The sequence below is a fragment of the Pseudorca crassidens genome, chromosome 17 (genome assembly GCF_039906515.1).
Source record: "Pseudorca crassidens isolate mPseCra1 chromosome 17, mPseCra1.hap1, whole genome shotgun sequence".
Classification (NCBI taxonomy): Eukaryota; Metazoa; Chordata; class Mammalia; order Artiodactyla; family Delphinidae; genus Pseudorca; species Pseudorca crassidens.
In genome coordinates this window covers 5145017-5163609 of record NC_090312.1, presented here as the reverse complement: position 1 = coordinate 5163609, position 18593 = coordinate 5145017, and the positions used below count along the sequence as shown (strand labels likewise).

At 48.6% G+C, this 18593-nt stretch overlaps 1 protein-coding gene across 3 annotated transcripts in view; it reads right to left on the bottom strand.

Annotated features, from left to right (window-relative positions):
- COL22A1 (collagen type XXII alpha 1 chain) overlaps positions 1 to 18593 on the bottom strand; it is a 259547-nt gene that overhangs the window by 19875 nt on the left and 221079 nt on the right. For all 3 annotated transcript variants that reach the window (XR_010936688.1, XM_067712824.1, XM_067712825.1), the window contains 4 exons: positions 16698 to 16751; positions 12066 to 12119; positions 8075 to 8128; positions 3804 to 3857 (listed from right to left, as the gene is read on the bottom strand). Coding sequence is in view for 2 of the 3 variants with exons in the window: in XM_067712824.1 (XP_067568925.1) it covers positions 3804 to 3857; positions 8075 to 8128; positions 12066 to 12119; positions 16698 to 16751 (216 nt within the window). In the remaining variant the exon portion in view is untranslated. The remainder of the gene's footprint in view (positions 1 to 3803; positions 3858 to 8074; positions 8129 to 12065; positions 12120 to 16697; positions 16752 to 18593) is intronic.

The window sequence follows — 18593 nt, the reverse complement described above, 5'->3', positions numbered from 1 at the left end:
ATCTACCGCCTTCCTGGCACCTTTCTCTCTGTGCGTCACCTCCTCACGTTGTCACTGCCAGAGCACTGCTCTGGGTGTCCTGCTCGACTGAGTCCCCAGCCAGTGGCTGACACAGAGCGATGCCCTTGTACGGGGCTGATGCCTGTGCACAGAGGTCAAGGTCAGGGGGTCTGGGGAGCACCTGGGACGGGGCCTTGAATTTAATTTCACTTGTCAACACAAGCCCCACAGACGGGCTGCACAGCACAGGGACTCGTGCACTTCTCCGAGCAGTGCGGAGGTGGCCTCACAGTGAGCGGCGAGGTCCCGTCCTAGCCTCTCACTCGCTATAAGGAAGGCTCGAGGCAGGGAGAGAGGAGCAAGGCCGCAGTAGGGGAAAGAGAGGAAAACCCCGGCTGCAGAGCCCCTACCACGCATGTGCTGCAGCCATGGGGGGGAAGAGAGGAAAACCGCAGCTGCAGAGCCCCTACCACGCATGTGCTGCAGCCATGGGGCGGGGGGGGGGGGGGAAGAGAGGAAAACCGCAGCTGCAGAGCCCCTACCGCGCATGTGCTGCAGCCACAGGACACGCTCCCATTTCAGTGCAATGAAGTCCTATAAGATGGGATTCATTTTCCCCACTGTATAGAAAAGAAGCTCGGGCCGATCTATCCCACAGAGAGTAAGCAGTGGAGCCACGATTCAAAGCCTGTCCAGTGCCACACTCAACGCTGGGAGGCGCAGTGTGTGGCCAGACAGGGCCTTCTGAGGCCAAGGCCACATGCCTCCCAGCTGATGCCACCAGGCCCTTCTCAGGCCTTATCTCCTGAGTTTATCTCCCGGTTTCAAAAAGCGAGTGAAGACCCTACTGGGGAGAAGACAGCCCTCTGGCCTGGCCATCGGATGAGAGCTGTGGCCTAGCAGCCCCGCTGCTGTGTGGCTGTGCTTGTTACCCTGGAAACGCTTTCTCTTTCCAGTTCCTCACCGCTTGGGGGATAAGAATGGGTGGCCTCAGGAGGGAGGCTCTGAAGGTCACTTCCCAGGCCGCAGAGTGGTGCAAGAGAAAGGGAAGCTCTCAGATCCTGGGAGGTGCAGGGGAAAAGCAGGAGGAGGGCATGAAGTCGCCTAGATTTGACTCCAGATTGAACCACTGTAACCTCGGAAAAGTCAACTTACCCCTTGGAGTCCTAACATCACCATCTATGAAACGAGGATAATAAAAATACCCACCTGGCAGAGCTTTGCAGGACTAATCTATGGAAAGGGGCTTTACATGCTATTAAGTATGATGGAGCAGGGCTGACTTTGGGGTCAGGTCTGGAACTGAACCATGGCTCCCCACTTTCTAACTGTGGGTCTTGGGTGCTTTACTTCTCTTCACTGGGAGTCAGTTTCCACATCTGTAAAATGAGGGTAGAACCCACTTCTGCAGAGTTGCCGGCAGGATTGAAAAAGAAATAAACAGTGCAGTGCTCTCCACTGTTCAAAATAGGCCAGTTCCCTTCCCCTGGGGAGGGACAGGGCCTCCTGGGGCCCAGCATCTTCCCCAGATCCAGCCAGTGCAGAGGCAGGGACCCTGCTTGCTCTCCTCCCAAATAATCATGGACAGAAGCACCAACTAAGGGAGCCGCACACAATGTCCCAGACACTTGGCTGGAAGTTTCACATGTTTTATCTTCTCCTTTAGTAGAACCACCCTATAGAAGTGGGAGCTGTTCTGATGCCCGTTTCATAAAAGAAGAAACAGAGGTTCAGAACGGCCCCCTGACCCAGGTCACAAAGCTAATAAATGACAAAGTGAAAGCTAAGCCCAGGTCTATCTCCAAGCTCGCGCCGGGCCAGCCGGAGGAGGTGGGTGTTCTTTCAACTCCCTGGGTCTCTAGCCTCTGTCCCTGCACTGAAGTAGGATGCCTTACAACTCTCGGTTGAGAGGTGGATCTTGCCCCAGCACACTTCCCAGCAAATGGATCTCCGTGGCTGAAAAAAGAAAAATATAACAAAACAAAAAACCCTCCCTCCAGTAAACCAGAAACGACCTTAAAAAAAAAAAAATCACTAATTCTGTGTTTGAATCCCCCATAAGAGGGGGCAGTCCCCATTCTTAGGTTTCTTCTCCTGATGCAGGCAGGTGAAAAGCAAGGAGAGTTGGGGAAAAGGAAGGTATTTTTTGTGTTTTATTTCCTCCTTATTGAATACTAGCCAGGTGAGTTATCGATTTTTTTTTAACAGAAAAACAGATTAAGGAAATAGAACTAGCATTTTGATCTCCCACTTCTTGCCAGATAATTGGATTTTAAGATTTTTATTGAACATCCTATTCGTTTCCAAAGAAAATTTAAGGAATTTTGTAAACAATTTTGAAATTATAAAGGAGTAAAGCATTTAGCAAAAAAAACCCCAACAACCCCAAAATACACAGGGTTCATTTTTATAGGTAGGAGAGAGTGAAGACATGCGCTGAAGGCTGTCAAGCGTGAGCCTTTTCAACAGGCTGTGGAGAAGCTTTAAAACACTGGCGATCAAGGCAACCTCTTAGGCCCTGCTTTGGGATTCCTCTAATGGCCATCTGAAAGCTAAAAAGTAGGAAGTTTCTTCTCTTTCTCATGGAGTTTATAAAGTTATGAAGTCTCTTCTCTCTCTTGTGGCCTTGCTTATCTTCTTTCACAGATCACTCGAAGTCCAACTCCTTTACTTGCAAGGTATGTTTCTTTCCTGTTCTGCTCTGTTGTGGATCTTTTATGCATATATATAAATAACAGTGTACCCCTCCCTACCTCAACATCCCTTCAACAGATCCACTGCTAACTGATCATGCAATCTAAGCCATTGGCATTGGGTTGGCCATCCTGACCTTAAAATGGGATCCAAGTTGTTGAGTCTTGTTTTAGACCCCTGTGGAAAACCATGGGGCTTAAAATGAAATGATGATGTGGGTTACATGTGTATATCTATTTGTCCAAATGATACAGTTAAGATTTTTTGATGTGTGTAAATTTTATAGCAAAGAACTTTTGAAAAGTATTGCGTAGGGGGTAGGAAATGAGTAGAGGTAGATATGAAGCAGAATAATGATGACTGAAGCTCAGTGACTGGCCCATGGGAGTTCATTTCACTATTCTGTTTACTTCGTATATGTTTGAAATTTTATATAATAAAAAGATGAAATGGTGGTTCTTAAAAAGAAAAAAAGAAAAGGTGTCTGTATATGTTTATATGTATAATAAATAGCTCGACAGCTAGATACAGATTTAGATATATAAATGATAAATGTAGATTTAAATATACAAATGCTGGATTTCATACATAGAAAAAAAGACTAAAAAAACATACTAGAACGTTAACAGAGCTTTACTTCTGTGTTATAGAATTATAAGTAACTATTTTCTTCTCTATAACATTACTTTTCTTACTCTTTCTCTTTTTATTACCATCATCATTTGTTATTGTTATGCAATGAGAATGAGTTATCGTTATAATTGGGGAAAAACCCTTTAGCTGTGAAAAGCGTTCAGAATGAAAATTGAGACTCATTTTTAGGTTCTATCATGCAGAGGAAGTCCATTAAAATTGTAATAAATAGGATAAGAACAAAGGAAACTCAGAACAACAAGTAACGATGGGTGCAAGTCTGAAAATAAATTTTACAGCAATGGCATGTGAAAGGACTGGATTTACTGCACAGAAGTACCAAGGTCTTAGCAGAGAGGTACTTCTGGAATCCACGGCCAGGCAATCTCAGAGGACCCTACCCACGGCGTCACAGCCAAGTGACTGATGGCTTTATTCCACTGTGGACAACATACACACACACGCTCAGCACTTACAGGGGGACCGCGGGCACCCTCCGGTCCTGGCAGACCTGGCTCTCCTGTTTTGCCCTGAGGATAAAGAAGAAAAGAAGAACTTGAAGACAACATTTGCAGGACCTTCCTGTTCTCATCTGCCGGAGCTTCACAGCATCATACTTCCACCAGCCAGTCTCTGCCCCCTGCCAACCCTACCCTCTGGTACTGTGGTCCATTTTAGTCCATAGAAATCTGCACTGTGTAGCCCTGCCTATTATGTTCTTGGTTTTCCTGGGACAGCGCTGGTTACACAGGTTTCATCTTTGAAACACCCATTCACGGTGCCCCTTCTTATCCTTGGAAGGGTTCTGGTCTGCATGAGAGATTATGTACACGCCCAAGTTAGAAACCGCTTTATACCTACTCACAAAACCACCCCGAGGCAGCTGGTGACGACTGCATGGTACAAATGGGGACCTGAGACTCAAAGAAGTTATGGTTTCATTGAGTTAACAAACAGCAAAGCCAGACTGGACCCCAGCAACACCCGAAAGGAGGCTCTCCTCAGCCTGGCATCAGTGCCTGCTGACAGAGGGCCTGCGGTTTACTGCTGAAGTCCAGATAAAGTGGTGAGAGGTGAGGGAGGGTTGGGGTGAGCCGGGAAAGTGGGTGAAGGGGCACGTGTGCTTGATGGGGAGATGGGCAGCATGCTGGCCCCGCCTCCATGGTAACAGGAGGGCCTACTCGCCCAAGTCCCCCTTCATTTTCACAGCTTATAAACCTGGAGGGCCAGAGGGGGTCCATGGCGGGGCATGGGAGAGGGAGAAGGGCATCCGTGGATTCAGAGTGAAAGTTACAGGGGAAGGAGGATGGGCCACCAAGCTCTGACTCCCGAGTTTGTTTCTTCTTCTGTCCCAGCTCGTCTAAGTCTAGCCGTGTGATCTTGGGGGTCATCACCCTTCCCTGGATCTGTTTCTCAGTTGTAAATTCAGGACAGCCTCCCTGACGTAGGTCTTTGTGATCGAGCCTGGCCCCTGCCCCACAGTGAAGTGGGACAGCCATCACCGGCCCAAGCGGCCAGCAGACAAAGGGTAACAACCAGACACTGCTGAGGGTTTTCCATGCGCCGGGCACAACGCCTGCGCTTCACACAACAATCCATGAGGGAGGCACTTTGGTTCTGCCCCAGGCAAAACTCCAAGGCACAGAGACGTTAAGTGACCTGCTCAAGGTCACACAGCTGGGGTTCTAACGCAGGCATTTTGGTTCCAGAGCCTCTGTACTTCACCCTACACTGTAACTAATACTCAAATGCCTCCTATTAAAAATGACGAAACGGGCAACTCTAAAAGCTGCATATCTACCCATCTATCTGTGCATCTATCCACGTATCCGTCATCTGTCTGTCTACTGTCTGTCCATCCATGTCCCCATTGTATAGGGATTTAAAGGAATAAGTCAAAGTGGAAATTAACCACCCACTACCAGCAGCCAGTGCCGCTGTTTCCCAGCCACCCCCCTGGCTCCCCGGGAGGGCTCCTGTCACTTTGTTGGTCAGCCCCCGCTCAGGCAGAAGGCCGTGCCCAGAACAGCCTTTGGGGCACTTGACTCCGAGGTGTCGAAGGCCCCAGTGCGTGGGAGTTCATGCCACAACAAGCAACCCCCAGGCAGAAAGGCTGAAGTTGATGCAGAACACCCTAGCCCGCTCCCTGGCAGGGGTGGGACCGGGGAGGCCAGGTGTGCTCCTCTCACATCCTCAGCGGGTCTCCGGGGGAGTGGACCCGCGGTGACCCCTGGAACGTCTGCCCGCTGGCCTGCCAGCAGCTTTCCTTCTTTCCTCGTTCCATTTCCCCACTCTGTCCGTGCTCCTGGGATCTTCTCCAAATACCCCACCTGCACCCCATCCTGGTCCCCAGGTCTGCTCTCAGGGGACCTCTGGTGCCCCCATTCCTCTGCCCATCTCCTCCCAAGCAGCTCAGAGTGCTAAAGGTCAGGACGGCCACACGCTGAGACCCCAGAACGAACGGACAGGTGAGCTCTGGACCAGTGCTGGGGACAGCTGCGGAGCCCCCTCTGCTTCCAGCAGAACTGGCCTGGCCTTCCATGCACTGACTTAGCCACTGCTTACCCAGGGCAGACCTGGCCTTCCATCCGTCCACACCCAGCGCCTGGCACAGGCCTGTCTGGAAAAGGCATTCCACAAACAGACTGAGTGCAGACCAAGGGCCTCGGTTATCCTGGACTGTCAGTGACAGCCTCTCAGGATAATACACTTTCTGCGAAAAAAGCTGATTGCCTGCTCTGTGCTGACTGAGCTCTGGGGTCAGCCTTCAGGGTGCGGGTCCCGGATGCTTCATGTACCAGCGGTGTGACCTCGGCCAGCCTACCTGACCTCTCTGTGCCTTAGTTTCCTCATCTGGGCCAACAGTGACACCCACACCCCACAGGGGTTTCCTGGGGCTTACACTGGCAAATGTAACGAGGCGCTCAGCACCCCCTCGGTGTGCACACGGCAGCTGTCAGCCGCGGTGGCGATACCTGTGCTGCTTGCTCCCTTGCCACGTCCTCAGCCTGGCTAACTGCCGCTTGCCCACCAGGGCTGCGCGGCTGGACGTCAGCCTTCAGCAGCTTAGATGAGCTGTTTACTTTGCTCGCTGCCCTAAGCTCTTACTTTCCCCTAGGCAGTGAGTCCTGGTCTCGGCATCTGGCAAACAGGGAAAAGCGATAAAGAAGGTACTTCTGGCAGGTTGCATAAGACGCAGAGTGAGTCATAACAGTTACGGCCGCACAAATTAAATGGAGCACAAGCCTTGCTGTGGAGACTGTTATGTAATTCCACTTACTGGTTCTAAAGGCTCTGAGGCTCTAACCTCACCAGGAGTTAAAACTAGAGCAGTTGGAAAAGTAACTTACTAAATTAATTAACAGTTAGAGAAGCCTGAGGCATTTAACCAACTTCTCACGGCATCTGGTTCTCCAGCAACTCCAGCAAGTTGCTACTATTATTCTCATTCTATTTGAATTGAAACTGAAGCCGGGAGATGCTCTTTGACTCAAGCTAGGTCGCAAAGCCTGTAGGGAGTGAAGCCAGCATCCGAAGCCAGTTTCTTCTTCTGGTTGTGGTTGTAATTTTGGCATAAAATATTTTAATTTAATTTTATCAATAAGCACTGCACACACGGCTCCAAAAATTAAAAAGATAATAATAACATACTACGGACCAAAAGTTGACGTCCCATCCCTATGTCCCTTGTGCTCAGAATCACCCGTCCTCACTTCCCTCCATGGATGGAAACTACTTCTCTCGGTGTTTCTGGAGTCTCCCAGACTCCCTTTATGTAAATGCTAGATAAATATATACAGACCCATTTTCATACAAAATAGGGCAGCTAAGCACACTGCTCTGTGCCCTGGCTTTTTTACTCAACAATGTATCTTGGAGAAGTCCCATGTCTGTATCTAGAAAACATCCCCCGTCTCGTGCACAGCTGCGTGGTATTTATTGGGTGCACCCCATCAGTAACTGTCTCCTGCTGGTGGGCGTCGGGAGAACCAGGTCTCTAAGCCCCAGGGGCCACCTGCCATCTTCCCCTCGGTGTGGAGGCTATGGAAGGGGTTTGTGAAGACAAAACTGCTGCTAGGAAATGAACCTTCAGCATCATCACGCAGCCCAGATCCACACTCGAGAGGGGCGGACCGTCCTCAGGAGGGACAACGCCGGGGTCATAGAGGCGGGTCTGAAGAAATCACTGCACACTTCCAGCCAATAGCTGCTGGGGCCACAGAGACAGACGTCCTCAGCAGCACACAGTCCATCTCGCTGTGTGGCTCAGCAGCTGACATTAAAGGTAAAGGAAAAAAAAACCAACCAAACAAACAAAAAAGAAAGATAAAAAAAAAAACCTCTATGCCAATGTCGAAGAAAGGACAAACTCACATCCCCTAGAGATGGCAGGGGAAGCTCAGGCTTTCAGGGGTTTAACAGGCTTTTCGGATGTCAGGTTTCTACTCCAGCCAGTGCTCACCTGCCCAGTCCCCTTCCACATCAATGGGATGGAGGCTGCAGAGGCAGTTAAAAAAAAAAAAAAGCAGGACCCCCAGGATAGAGTCCACTCCCCGAGACTCAGTTTCCTCAGCTGTAAAATGGGGACAGCGGTGTTTACCTTGCAGCGTTCTCAGGAGAAGTAAATGAAGAAATGCACAAGTAACTCTCACTGTGCCCGGTTCATAGTAGCTCTGGACACAGAGTAGTTGCTTCTGAGAAATGGCTGATCTGGCGTGTAAATGGTAAGAACCTTCGAGTCCCTTACCGGCTCTCCGGGGTGCCCTGGTTTCCCATCTCTGCCTTCTTTGCCTTCTTCTCCCTGCAAGATAAACTCACATTGTTTATCTGGACGAAGACGCTAAGAGGGAGGGAAGGAAAGACGCCTTTCTGCCTGGTGCACAGCTACAGTCACACACAACAGGCAGAACTGGCTTCATTTTTCATGGTTTCTCCCCCAGCACCACGCTTCTGGCTTGGATCTCTGGTTGGCGGCACCTGGCACACAGTGCAAAAGCAATAAATTGCATTATTATTGCTATAGATGGAAAGAAGCCCCTACTGGACATTTTCATGAAGTCAAACTTAGGACAACATGGGCTCATCTCTGGGCCTCCTGGGTTGACCATGGCGAGGAGGCGGCTTCTGATGGAGATGACAAGGACCCGAGGGGCCTGCGGCAGAGCACCTATAGCTCCCGGGCCACAAGCAGGCGAGGTGAATGACAGCCAGGGCCACGTCCGGGCTGCAGGAAGGCCACGAACATGTCACGTTTCTTTCCATGAAATCAAGCTACAAATCCCCCACCTGCTCCCCACCTCCTACTGGCCCACCTCCTGCTCTCAGTAAGACACTGTAAGCCTCCTGTTTAATCTAAGAGACCATTCTTCTTCAGGAATCTCTGCAGATCAGGACAATGATTACAGCATCACACAGACTCAGGTTCCAGTCCTGGGTCACCTGGGCTGGGCGGGTTCCGGGGAAAGAAAGCAACAGGCAGCAAGGCAGAGGGGAACCTGAGTCACACCGAGCAAGGTTTGAACCCCACTTGCATCAACTATGCCTATGCTCTTGGGTGAGTTATTGACATTCTCAGCTCGCAGCGGCCCCTCTCCTAAACACAGATGACAAACCTGTCTGGTAGAGTCACGAGGGGGCTCAGAATCAACGCCACCACCTGCAACGTTTAGCAAACCAGGCATCGGTAATCGGCGCCAACAGTGCAGCTGCTCCCGCTGCGGCCAGCACGCACGAGATCGTGCATCGTTCCTCATCAGGGCCTTTAACGCCAGTGCCTGGGCGCTGGCAGGAAGCACTGAGGACGGTCACGTAAGTTTACTGACCATCCAGGCCGCTAGCCGATGCCCCACGCGCACCCGTAACTCGTTAAGACCCTGCTCCCGGCATGACCATGGTAACGCCAGGTAAGCCGGCTTGGCTGACTCGGAGGCCCCGCACTACGGATCCTCTTTTCAATTAAGAGTTTAACTCCAGAAACCGTTTCTCCCATGCACGGAGCAGCGGGGGGAGGGTCAGGAGACCCACGCACAGAAGAGAAAGCCAACGTACACAGATGAGACACGCGCAGGAAGGAGGGCAGCCGACCCCAGGGGAGCCCCGGGGCAGACACCTGGCTCCCAGAAAAAGCAGGAGCGTCGCTTCAGGCGACGCAGAAGAGGGCTGAGTGCGGCCTCTACTGAATCATCGGGGAAGGAGGTGCGGCTTCCGAGAGATAGAGACTGCTCTCGTCGACTGCCGGATTGCTGAGCAATCCGTGAACTTCTCAGAGCCTCATTTCTTCACCTTTAATAAATTAAAGGGATGTTCACACTTACACTGCAGGGGGAGGAGCTGTAAGGCATATATGAAGGGTCTTCTTTTTTTTTTTTTTGCGGTACGCAGGCCTCTCACTGTTGTGGCCTCTCCCATTGCGGAGCACAGGCTCCGGACGCGCAGGCTCAGTGGCCATGGCTCACGGGCCCAGCCGCTCCACGGCACGTGGGATCTTCCCGGACCGGGGCACGAACCTGCGTCCCCTGCAATGGCAGGCGGACTCTCAACCACTGCGCCACCAGGGAAGCCCCCAACAGGTATTTATGATTGTAAATCCCAAGTGCTGCAAGGGGTTATGAAGGAAGTGCTCTCAGCACAGCTCTGATCCCCACCTAACCCCACTGGGGAGGTTCAAGGACATCTCCCTGGAGAAGATGATGTCTAGCCGAGACCTCGAGATGAACAGAGGAGTGGGGCGTGGTGAGGATTATGCATGTTAACACGTGGAAAGCTCTCTGCACTGAGCCCGCCCTGTGGTTAGCGCAATGTGCGTGAAAGCTATGATGATTCCTATTGCCCGGGCAGAGGGAGAGGAAGAGTTTTCTACATAGCGATGACCTGGAGGAAGGCAAAGTTGTTTAGAGTGGCTGGGAGGAAGGGGTGTGGACAAGGCTGGAGTGTCCAGGACAGGGCTGAGAAAGAGACAGAGAGGAAAACAGGGTGAGTTCACGAGGTGCCAGGGAGGTCATCTCGGCTTTCCTCTGAGGATAACAGAGAGCAGATGGGGTGAGCACTGGAGGGAAAGAAGGAAGGAAGGAGGGAAGCTGGGAGAGAGGAGGGATACTACTAAGAAAATCGTGTACTCATATCTCAGGTCATTTCTCTCTTCTCCAGCACCCTAGGACTTTGATCATAAGGGCCTGGCAGAAAATTCAAACTGGAATTTTCTCTCCGTAGCTTTATTTTTCCTGGAATTAACTCAAGTATTTCCTAGCTGCTATGACACGCTAGGCTACAGCGTTGCATTTTATACCAACTGGGGTTTCACATCCCAGCCTGTCTTTTAAGATCTGTGCGCCCTGGACAGGTTACTTAGCCTCGGGGGTTGTGTGGTTGCAGTGACGGCTACTGGTGATGCCCCGGAAATGCCTGCTCGACCAACAGCAGCACTTTTCAGACACTCAAGCAGGAAGGGCTCTAGGAAAACAATTCATGCATCCACATATTTATTTAAGTCATATTTGCCGTGTGCCCACCACGTGCGGGGAACAAAAGCCTGGTCCCACAGAACCCAGAACATAACCCCATGACTACCAGGCACTCTTCTGTTAGGTCCCCAGATCCAGCACCCAGTAGGTGCCTAACCAATATGTGCTGAATGAGCAAATCAATTAGTGAATAATGGTGGAGGTGGTTACTAATCAAACCATTACGCAAATAGACATGTGACTACCAGCTGAGACAGGCACGTAGGAAGAAAGGAAAAAGAGACTAAGAGAGCCTATCCTAGCCTGGGGGGCAGAGGAAACTTCTAGGAAGTGATGCCTGGGATGAGCTGGAAAAGATCAAAGGCATCGAATAGTGAAAGAGGTGACAAGAGGGCATTCTGGGTGGACAGAAAGGCATGTGCATAGGCCCTGTGGCCTAGAGAGGAGAGGGTGCAGAGTGTTCTAGAAACCAAAAGGAAGCCAGTATGGCTGGAACAAAAGGATGCCCCGTGGAGGGCAGGGGTGGGGCTGTGTCCAGGAGAGGTCTCAGCTGCAGGCACACGCCAGACGAGGAGCCACACAAGGATTTATTCTCAATGAAGAAGGCAGCACGTGGCCTCTCTGGAGCAGCCTTATTACTAACATACTGGAGAGTCTGACCCTGTTGAGAAGTATATTAAATTGAAAAGCCCGGAACAACATTTGTGGAAAGGAATTTTGCAGTATGTATCAAGAACCTTAGATATTATTGTGCTCTGACCAGTAGACTCCACTTTGGGGCACCATCCTATAGAAATAAAATAATAATCTAATGTAAAACAGTAATCTACTGTAAAATAAAAACCTAATGTAAAATAATCTACTGTAGATTTTTAGAAGTTATAAGACTTATGAGGCAACAGAAGAATAATCACATATATTATGGTACATTTATTGGGTGGAATGTATGTAAAATTTATGAGCATTTAATACCAGTGTGGAAAACAGAAAATGTTCATATTATCACAATTATCACACTTATGTATGTATGTGTCTGTTGATTGATGTGTGTGTGGAGAGAGAAAGAGGTGAAAATTTTATTTTCATAAGTAAACAGCAAATACATAAAGGAAGAATGAGACTAAAATTGGCTTTGGTTAGTATTATTTTTCTTCTAATTTTCTATAATGCTGAAAATTTCCCTAGTAAACATGCTTTGTGTCTACAATGGTGCAATACAGTTTTCTTTGCTTATTTTTGCAGTAGAGAAACTAGATTTAAAAAAAAAATGCCACTTACTGGGATTCCGGGTAATCCAGATGGGCCTTGGGGTCCAGGAGGACCTTCTTTCCCCTAAAAGATCCAAGACACGAAACACCATTAAATTTCTGGGACTGGCTTTTCTGGAGGTAAATGATCTCACCCAGAATTGCCTTCATGGGTTGGAAGGAGTCTTTAGTGCTTCTGCATCTGCCTCGTCCACCTGGTTCCTTTCCAGGTACTGCTTCCCTGCAGGGCAGGGAGGGGCCCTGGACAGAGCACAATCATGCAGGTTGGTGTGCAGACCGGAGCTCATTTTGGCCTTATTACATAGACTCGGGGAATTAGTGCTTGGAAGGCGTACTGGGAAGAAGTTTAGGGGTCCACAAGACCTGGGTCCAGATCCAACTCTGCACTTTGTCCCCAGACCGCCTCACAGCACAGACCGTAGCACCTGCAGGGCTTCCGCGTACAGCACTCAAGACAAGTAAAGAACTGACCAGTTGACCAGGGGCACAGGTAACAGGTGGTTTTGTTACTGCCACCGTCTTATCCAGAGGTTCCCCAATTCTTTACCATCAGTGCTTGCTTTTAGTATCCCTTTCCCCCATGAAACAGACCTTGAAAGATTGTGTTTACCAAGGTGCATTAATACTTCCTTTCTCATTTTACGCAGCAAAAATACACATCAGTGTCAACTAGAGTTTCTACATCAGATGAGGTAATCGGTGTTATCATTTTTATTCTAATGTGCATAATTATATCATCCTGCATCTCTACCATGAGTATTTTGAAAGTCCTGATAACTTTATAATTTCCTGCTAGTGTTTCTTTTGCAATAAAACACTAATGTCTGGCTTAAACTCTAATCCACATTCCACACAAAATGAAATATTCTTAAAGGTTGTGATGTTATCCCCTTGGAAGAAGAGCAAAAGCAAAAATATTTTGATATTTATTTCAGATTCATAGAGATTTAGTATACTGTCATGTGAAGTGTTCGATGAGGGGACCAAAGCACAGTTTCTTTAGTAAGTACTAGTTAAACTCAATAAAAACTCAATAACTGACTTTCATTTCCAAATCTGAAGAAAATGAAAGATACCAGTATCACATCATTAAGATACTGAGGGGCTTCCCTGGTGATGCAGTGGTTAAGAATCTGCCTGCCAATGCAGGGGACACGGTTCGAGCCCCGGTCCGGGAAGATCCCACATGCCGTGGAGCAACTAAGCCCGTGCGCCACAACTCCCGAGCCTGTGAGCCACAACTACTGAGCCCACGCGCCTAGAGCCCATGCTCCACAACAAGAGAAGCCACCACACTGAGAAGCTCACACTCCGCAACGAAGAGTAGCCCCTGCTCGCCGCAACTAGAGAAAGCCTGTGTGCAGCAACGAAGACCCAACCCAGCCAAAAATAAAATAAATAAATTTATTAAATAAAACAGATATTGAGAATTTATTTTCATAGACCTTCGGGAACTAGTGAAGAATGAACAATGTTTTAGGTTCACTACTGGTTTGTTGAAACCTATTCTTAAAAGTATCTACACTCTACCTATTCATGTTGGGAGGTTACTCTTAGCTCTTAAAAAATGAAATGCTATGTTTATGCATTTGCATTGATAACAATTTGGCATGACCTGCATCTCTGTAAACTTATGCTGCATGATATCTGAGACTGTCTAGACATATTGCCACTTACACCAATGCAAAATAATAACAGTAAGAGAAAAAAAAACATTCACCCCTCCCCATATCACGACACCTACAAACATTAACAAATAAAGTGGGGTTTTTGGTCAACTTGGGCCACATATTCACCCTAGGTAGGTGTTTCTACCTATTGATAACAGAGCTTCCTGGATCCCTTCTTGGATGCTTATTACTGCCAAGACCCTGCTATGAAAGCACCAGTGATCTAGGACAGGAGTCAGCAAGCTCCCACCCTCTGCTTGTGGCTGCAAATAAAGTCTCATCGGAATGCAGTCTCACCGCTAGTTTACATAATGTCTGTGGCTGATCTCGCCTGACTGTGGCACAGTTGAGGGTCTGCAACAGAGACCGTATGGCCCGCAAGACTAAAATATCTACTACTTAGGGTCTTTCTGCTCCAATCAGGTGAGTCGAAGCCTCAGTAAGGAGCCAGCATGGTTGTTCCCAAGCCTGTTTTCACCACTTGTTGTTTGCTATGGAAATTACACAATTTAATTGTTCATTAGGTTGCCCAATGAAATTCAGGTAGAAAAAGAAAATGATCTTTTTACGCAAATCAAGATGTTGAAAATATTTGATAAAGATGAGACATTCACTGTCTAAATAGATAGCTGATAGCTGTACCACAAGATAGCTATAAAAGATTTGCAAAAAGTCCTAACAAACTAGGATCCTACATTCAAATTGCTTCACAGGTGTTGTTACACACCCAAACCACTTTTTTAAAAAATAAATTTATTTATTTTTGGCTGCATTGGGTCTTCACTGCTGTGTGCAGGCTTTCTCTAGTTGCGGCGAGCGGGGGCTACTCTTCGTTGCGGTGCGTGGGCTTCTCATTGCGGTGGCTTCTCTTGTTGTGGAGCACGGGCTCTAGGTGCGCGGGCTTCAGTAGTTGCAGCACGTGGGCTCAGTAGTTGTGGCTCATGGGCTCTAGAGCACAGGCTCAGTAGTTGTGGTGAACGGGCTTAGCTGCTCCGCGGCATGTGGGATCTTCCCGGACCAGGGCTCGAACCCGTATCCCCTGCATTGGCCGGCGGATCCTTAACAGGGAAGTCCCTCAAACCACTTTTTAAAAAGACAACAAATAGTAAATGGGTGGATGTTCTTTCTACAATATAATGACAAGAGACTCTATTCAGGGGAACAGAAATAAAAATGACGGCCTTCATCCCATGTCAAAGAGATTGGCAAATGGTTTATATGTTTTAACTCAAAATGCAATAGAAATGTTTTAGATTTCTCTGTGTGTGTATATATATTTTTAACTATTCCCTATTTAACTTTATTTCTGTTTTTTAACTACCAATACTCATTATTTGTGCTAAGAAAACTTCAGCTGTTTTCTGGTTTGATGTTTATGTGGAAATACCAAGACCACGGGCAACTTCAAGCACAGGTATAACTTGCCAGGACAGAATCAATATCTCATTTAATGTAGTTTAATTCCTAGGATTTACATCTGGGACCCGCATCTTATTCTCCTCAGGCAAATAGTCCATTCGTTTCTATGGGAGAAATCTTTTTCTGTCTGAGAATCAATAAAAAGCTGTCTGCGGTACGGTTCATATTTTATTCATCCTGGGACTTCTCAGTGGGCTGCTGCAAAAGCATGAGCTAGATGATGATCGTAAAAAGAACCACGTGGCTCTTAGTTTTCAATCTCGACATCCGTCCTGCCCCTAACCCGACCATCCCACACAGTGGGGCAGCGTGGAGTGATAGAAGGAATGCTGAAATGGGAATTTTCAAACTGACTTAACTCCCGACTTGGATATCAATTTCCTGTATGACCTTGGACGAGTGACATCACCCCCCTGGGCTTTGTCTTCCTCACCTGAGGAGGAAGTGCTCCTGGCACCAGAGTCCAGAGGTACCAGGGCAGGGTTGACCTGCTTGCTAGCAATAGCCCTACCTGGAACATGACACTGAGATTTCTGTAGAGCGGGGTTTGCACCCAGCTCTGACATTTCCTCACCATGTGACCCTGAACTGGTAGTTTTCCTTCTCTTATGCCCACTTTCCTTATTTATAAAATGGAGACAATGGTTCCTACTGATAGGGCAGTCAGATGAGATAAGGGATATCAAGGGACCGTAAATTCCTTTAAGTGAATATGCATGTAGCGACTACGAGCCCAGTGCCTGCTAAACTGAGGTTCACCTTTGCCTTACGGTGTTGAAACCAAGAATGGTCCCGGCAGCTTCAAGCAATGAATATAATGCTGGTGTTTGAGACAAAAGTCTTGGATTCCAACTACCTCCACCTGTGTAGTTTTAGGACCTTGACCTGTGACTTCCGCCTTCTTAATTTCACTCTTTTTTTTTTTTTTTTTTGTGGTACGTGGGCCTCTCACTGTTGTGGCCCCTCCCGTTGCGGAGCACAGGCTCCCGACGCGCAGGCTCAGCGGCCACGGCTCACGGGCCCAGCCGCTCCGCGGCATGTGGGATCTTCCCGGACCGGGGCACGAACCCGTGTCCCCTGCATCGGCAGGCAGACTCTCAACCACTGCGCCACCAGGGAAGCCCTCACTCTGCTTTTTGAACAACTGGATAACAGTAGCTACCTCCTGCCTGACACACCACCTGGCTCATGCCACAGGCTCGGGATGGGGCAGCTCCAGGGCTTTCTCCTCCCCTGTGCCTCTTCCAAATAGAAACCACACCGAAAAGGAACAGGGACATGGGGCTAAACCTTGAACCACTTTGAATTGGTTGTAAGCTGAATTCTGAAATCACAGATTGCCAGGTCATTTCATCCAAACCCTTAATTTAGAGGCGAGGTAACCAGGGTTCTAACATAAAGCAATTCCTCCTGTGGTCGACCAGTAGTGAACAGACCTTTGGAACGTGAGCCACAGGAGTTAGGGAGGACCAGGGCAGGGCTGGCAAACACTTGGGGTTCTGGGAAGGTCCAAACACAAACTGAAGGCACATCCTCTCCAATGAGGAACTTACCGGGGATCCCTGGATTCCTGGCCGTCCCGCAGCTCCGGCAATTCCATCTGTTCCCTAAGGGTGGTAAAGCAGAAAGCCAGTTTGCTGTGTATCTGAACAGAGGTCATCAGCACCTCCTCTTTGCGCATGGGGCAATGCACAGACCTTAGATCCTGTGCCCCTTCCCAGCTGTCTGAACGGTAAGTGTTTCAGGTACTTCTGCCTTCCCCATCAGGCTGGGATCGCCTCTGGGGATACAAAGACGTCGGGAGGACGGCAGCTGCATTTCAGGAGAGGCCGAAGCATTCACCAGCTAATTATCCACAAGAGGAGAGTAAATGGTCTCACGTCAGCGTGGACATTTTCAGCTAACGTCAGGGAACATTTCAGGACAGCAGACAAGAAACAAACAATTGGATTTATCTTCCAGAGAGCTAAGGAAGGCAACTGCCTGTATCGACAACCCAAGGATGAAGAGAGGCACAGATGGATAAAGGGAAGGGGAGCTGTACACAGGTAAGTGGTGCAGAGTGAGCCCCAGACAGGCTTCTGCCCTAGCGTTACTGCACGCGCTGCCCCTTCCGCCTGCAGTCTAAACCCCCATGTGTCAGAGCTCATAACCTGCCCTCGTCCACACCTTGGCTCAGGTATCAGCTTCTCAGTGAGACACTGTCTGCCTGCCAGACCCCAACTGCAAGTCCCTGCTCCTCAACGCCCCATTTCTGCTTTTAGTTTTCTCCAGCCTTTGCATCCATCTGACACCTTAGTGTTTATCACCTTGTTTACTGGGAACTAAAACAGCGCCTTGGAGATAGTAGACACTCAATAGTTCTTGAATAAACGAATGAATTAGGAGCTGGGCTGGCTGGGTGATAAATGTAAAGGTTCTTTAGACTGACCGATGCCTTGCTTCTTACCGGCTCGGATGCTTCCGTTTCCTTATCCACAGGAGGCAGAAGGTGATACTGCCCATGCCACAGGGAGGTGAGCAGTAAATGCGGCAATGTTTGCAATGTGCTCAGCACACTGAGAATTGAGGGCACCAGTTAGGAGTGCACCCCCTCAGAGCCAGAGCTCCTGGGCCCATGTCCTGGGTCCCCACTGACTAGCTGGATGGGAAGTTACTTTACCTCTCTGCATCTCAGTTCCTTTGTAAAATGGAGAAAGAGGAAAAAAAAGAAAAAGACAGCACTGACTTAACTTGAGTTGTTGAGAGAACTGAGTAAGGTGATACATATAAAGAGTTAGCCAGCCAGCACCAGGTACACACTCAGAGATCTCCATAAAGGGCTCTCTGTTGGCAGAAGTCTGATGCCAGTGGTCTTCTTCTGTGTGTGTCTGTTGGCCGACTCGAGACCGGAAGCACTGCAGGTAATAACTAAGCATGGGATAACACATGAGCAAGGTCTCACCGTACTTCATCGACACCTTTCCAGCAGTCTTGATTTAGTCCTCTTGCATACATTTACTGGATGCCTATGTCATACCAGGTGCTGGCGAAGTTTTAGGGATACAGAAATGGCCACACCATGGTCTTGGACCTCAAGGAAACCTGACACAGTTGTAGGAGGTGTGTCTTATTTTCCGTGACCAGGTGAGGACCCCGTAAATGTTCACGAAATAAAAAGATGTCGATAATATTTAGATGAACAGCCTAAGGTTCACGCTCCCTTGCATCTGGGCTGCCGCAGGGGAAAATTACACATCTAACAGAATAATTGCGTTTCTACTCCAAATCTGGGTTATTTTACATAATTTTGCCAGAAGCGTTTGGCATCCTAGACTCTGGAATCTAGCTAAGCTAGCAGGTTGGGAACAGGGTGAGGGTTTTACTGGAAGAAGCATGCTAACAGAGCACCAGAAAATAAACTGTGAAAGTAAAGAGCTTTGTCTTCTTGGTATCTATATATAACATCA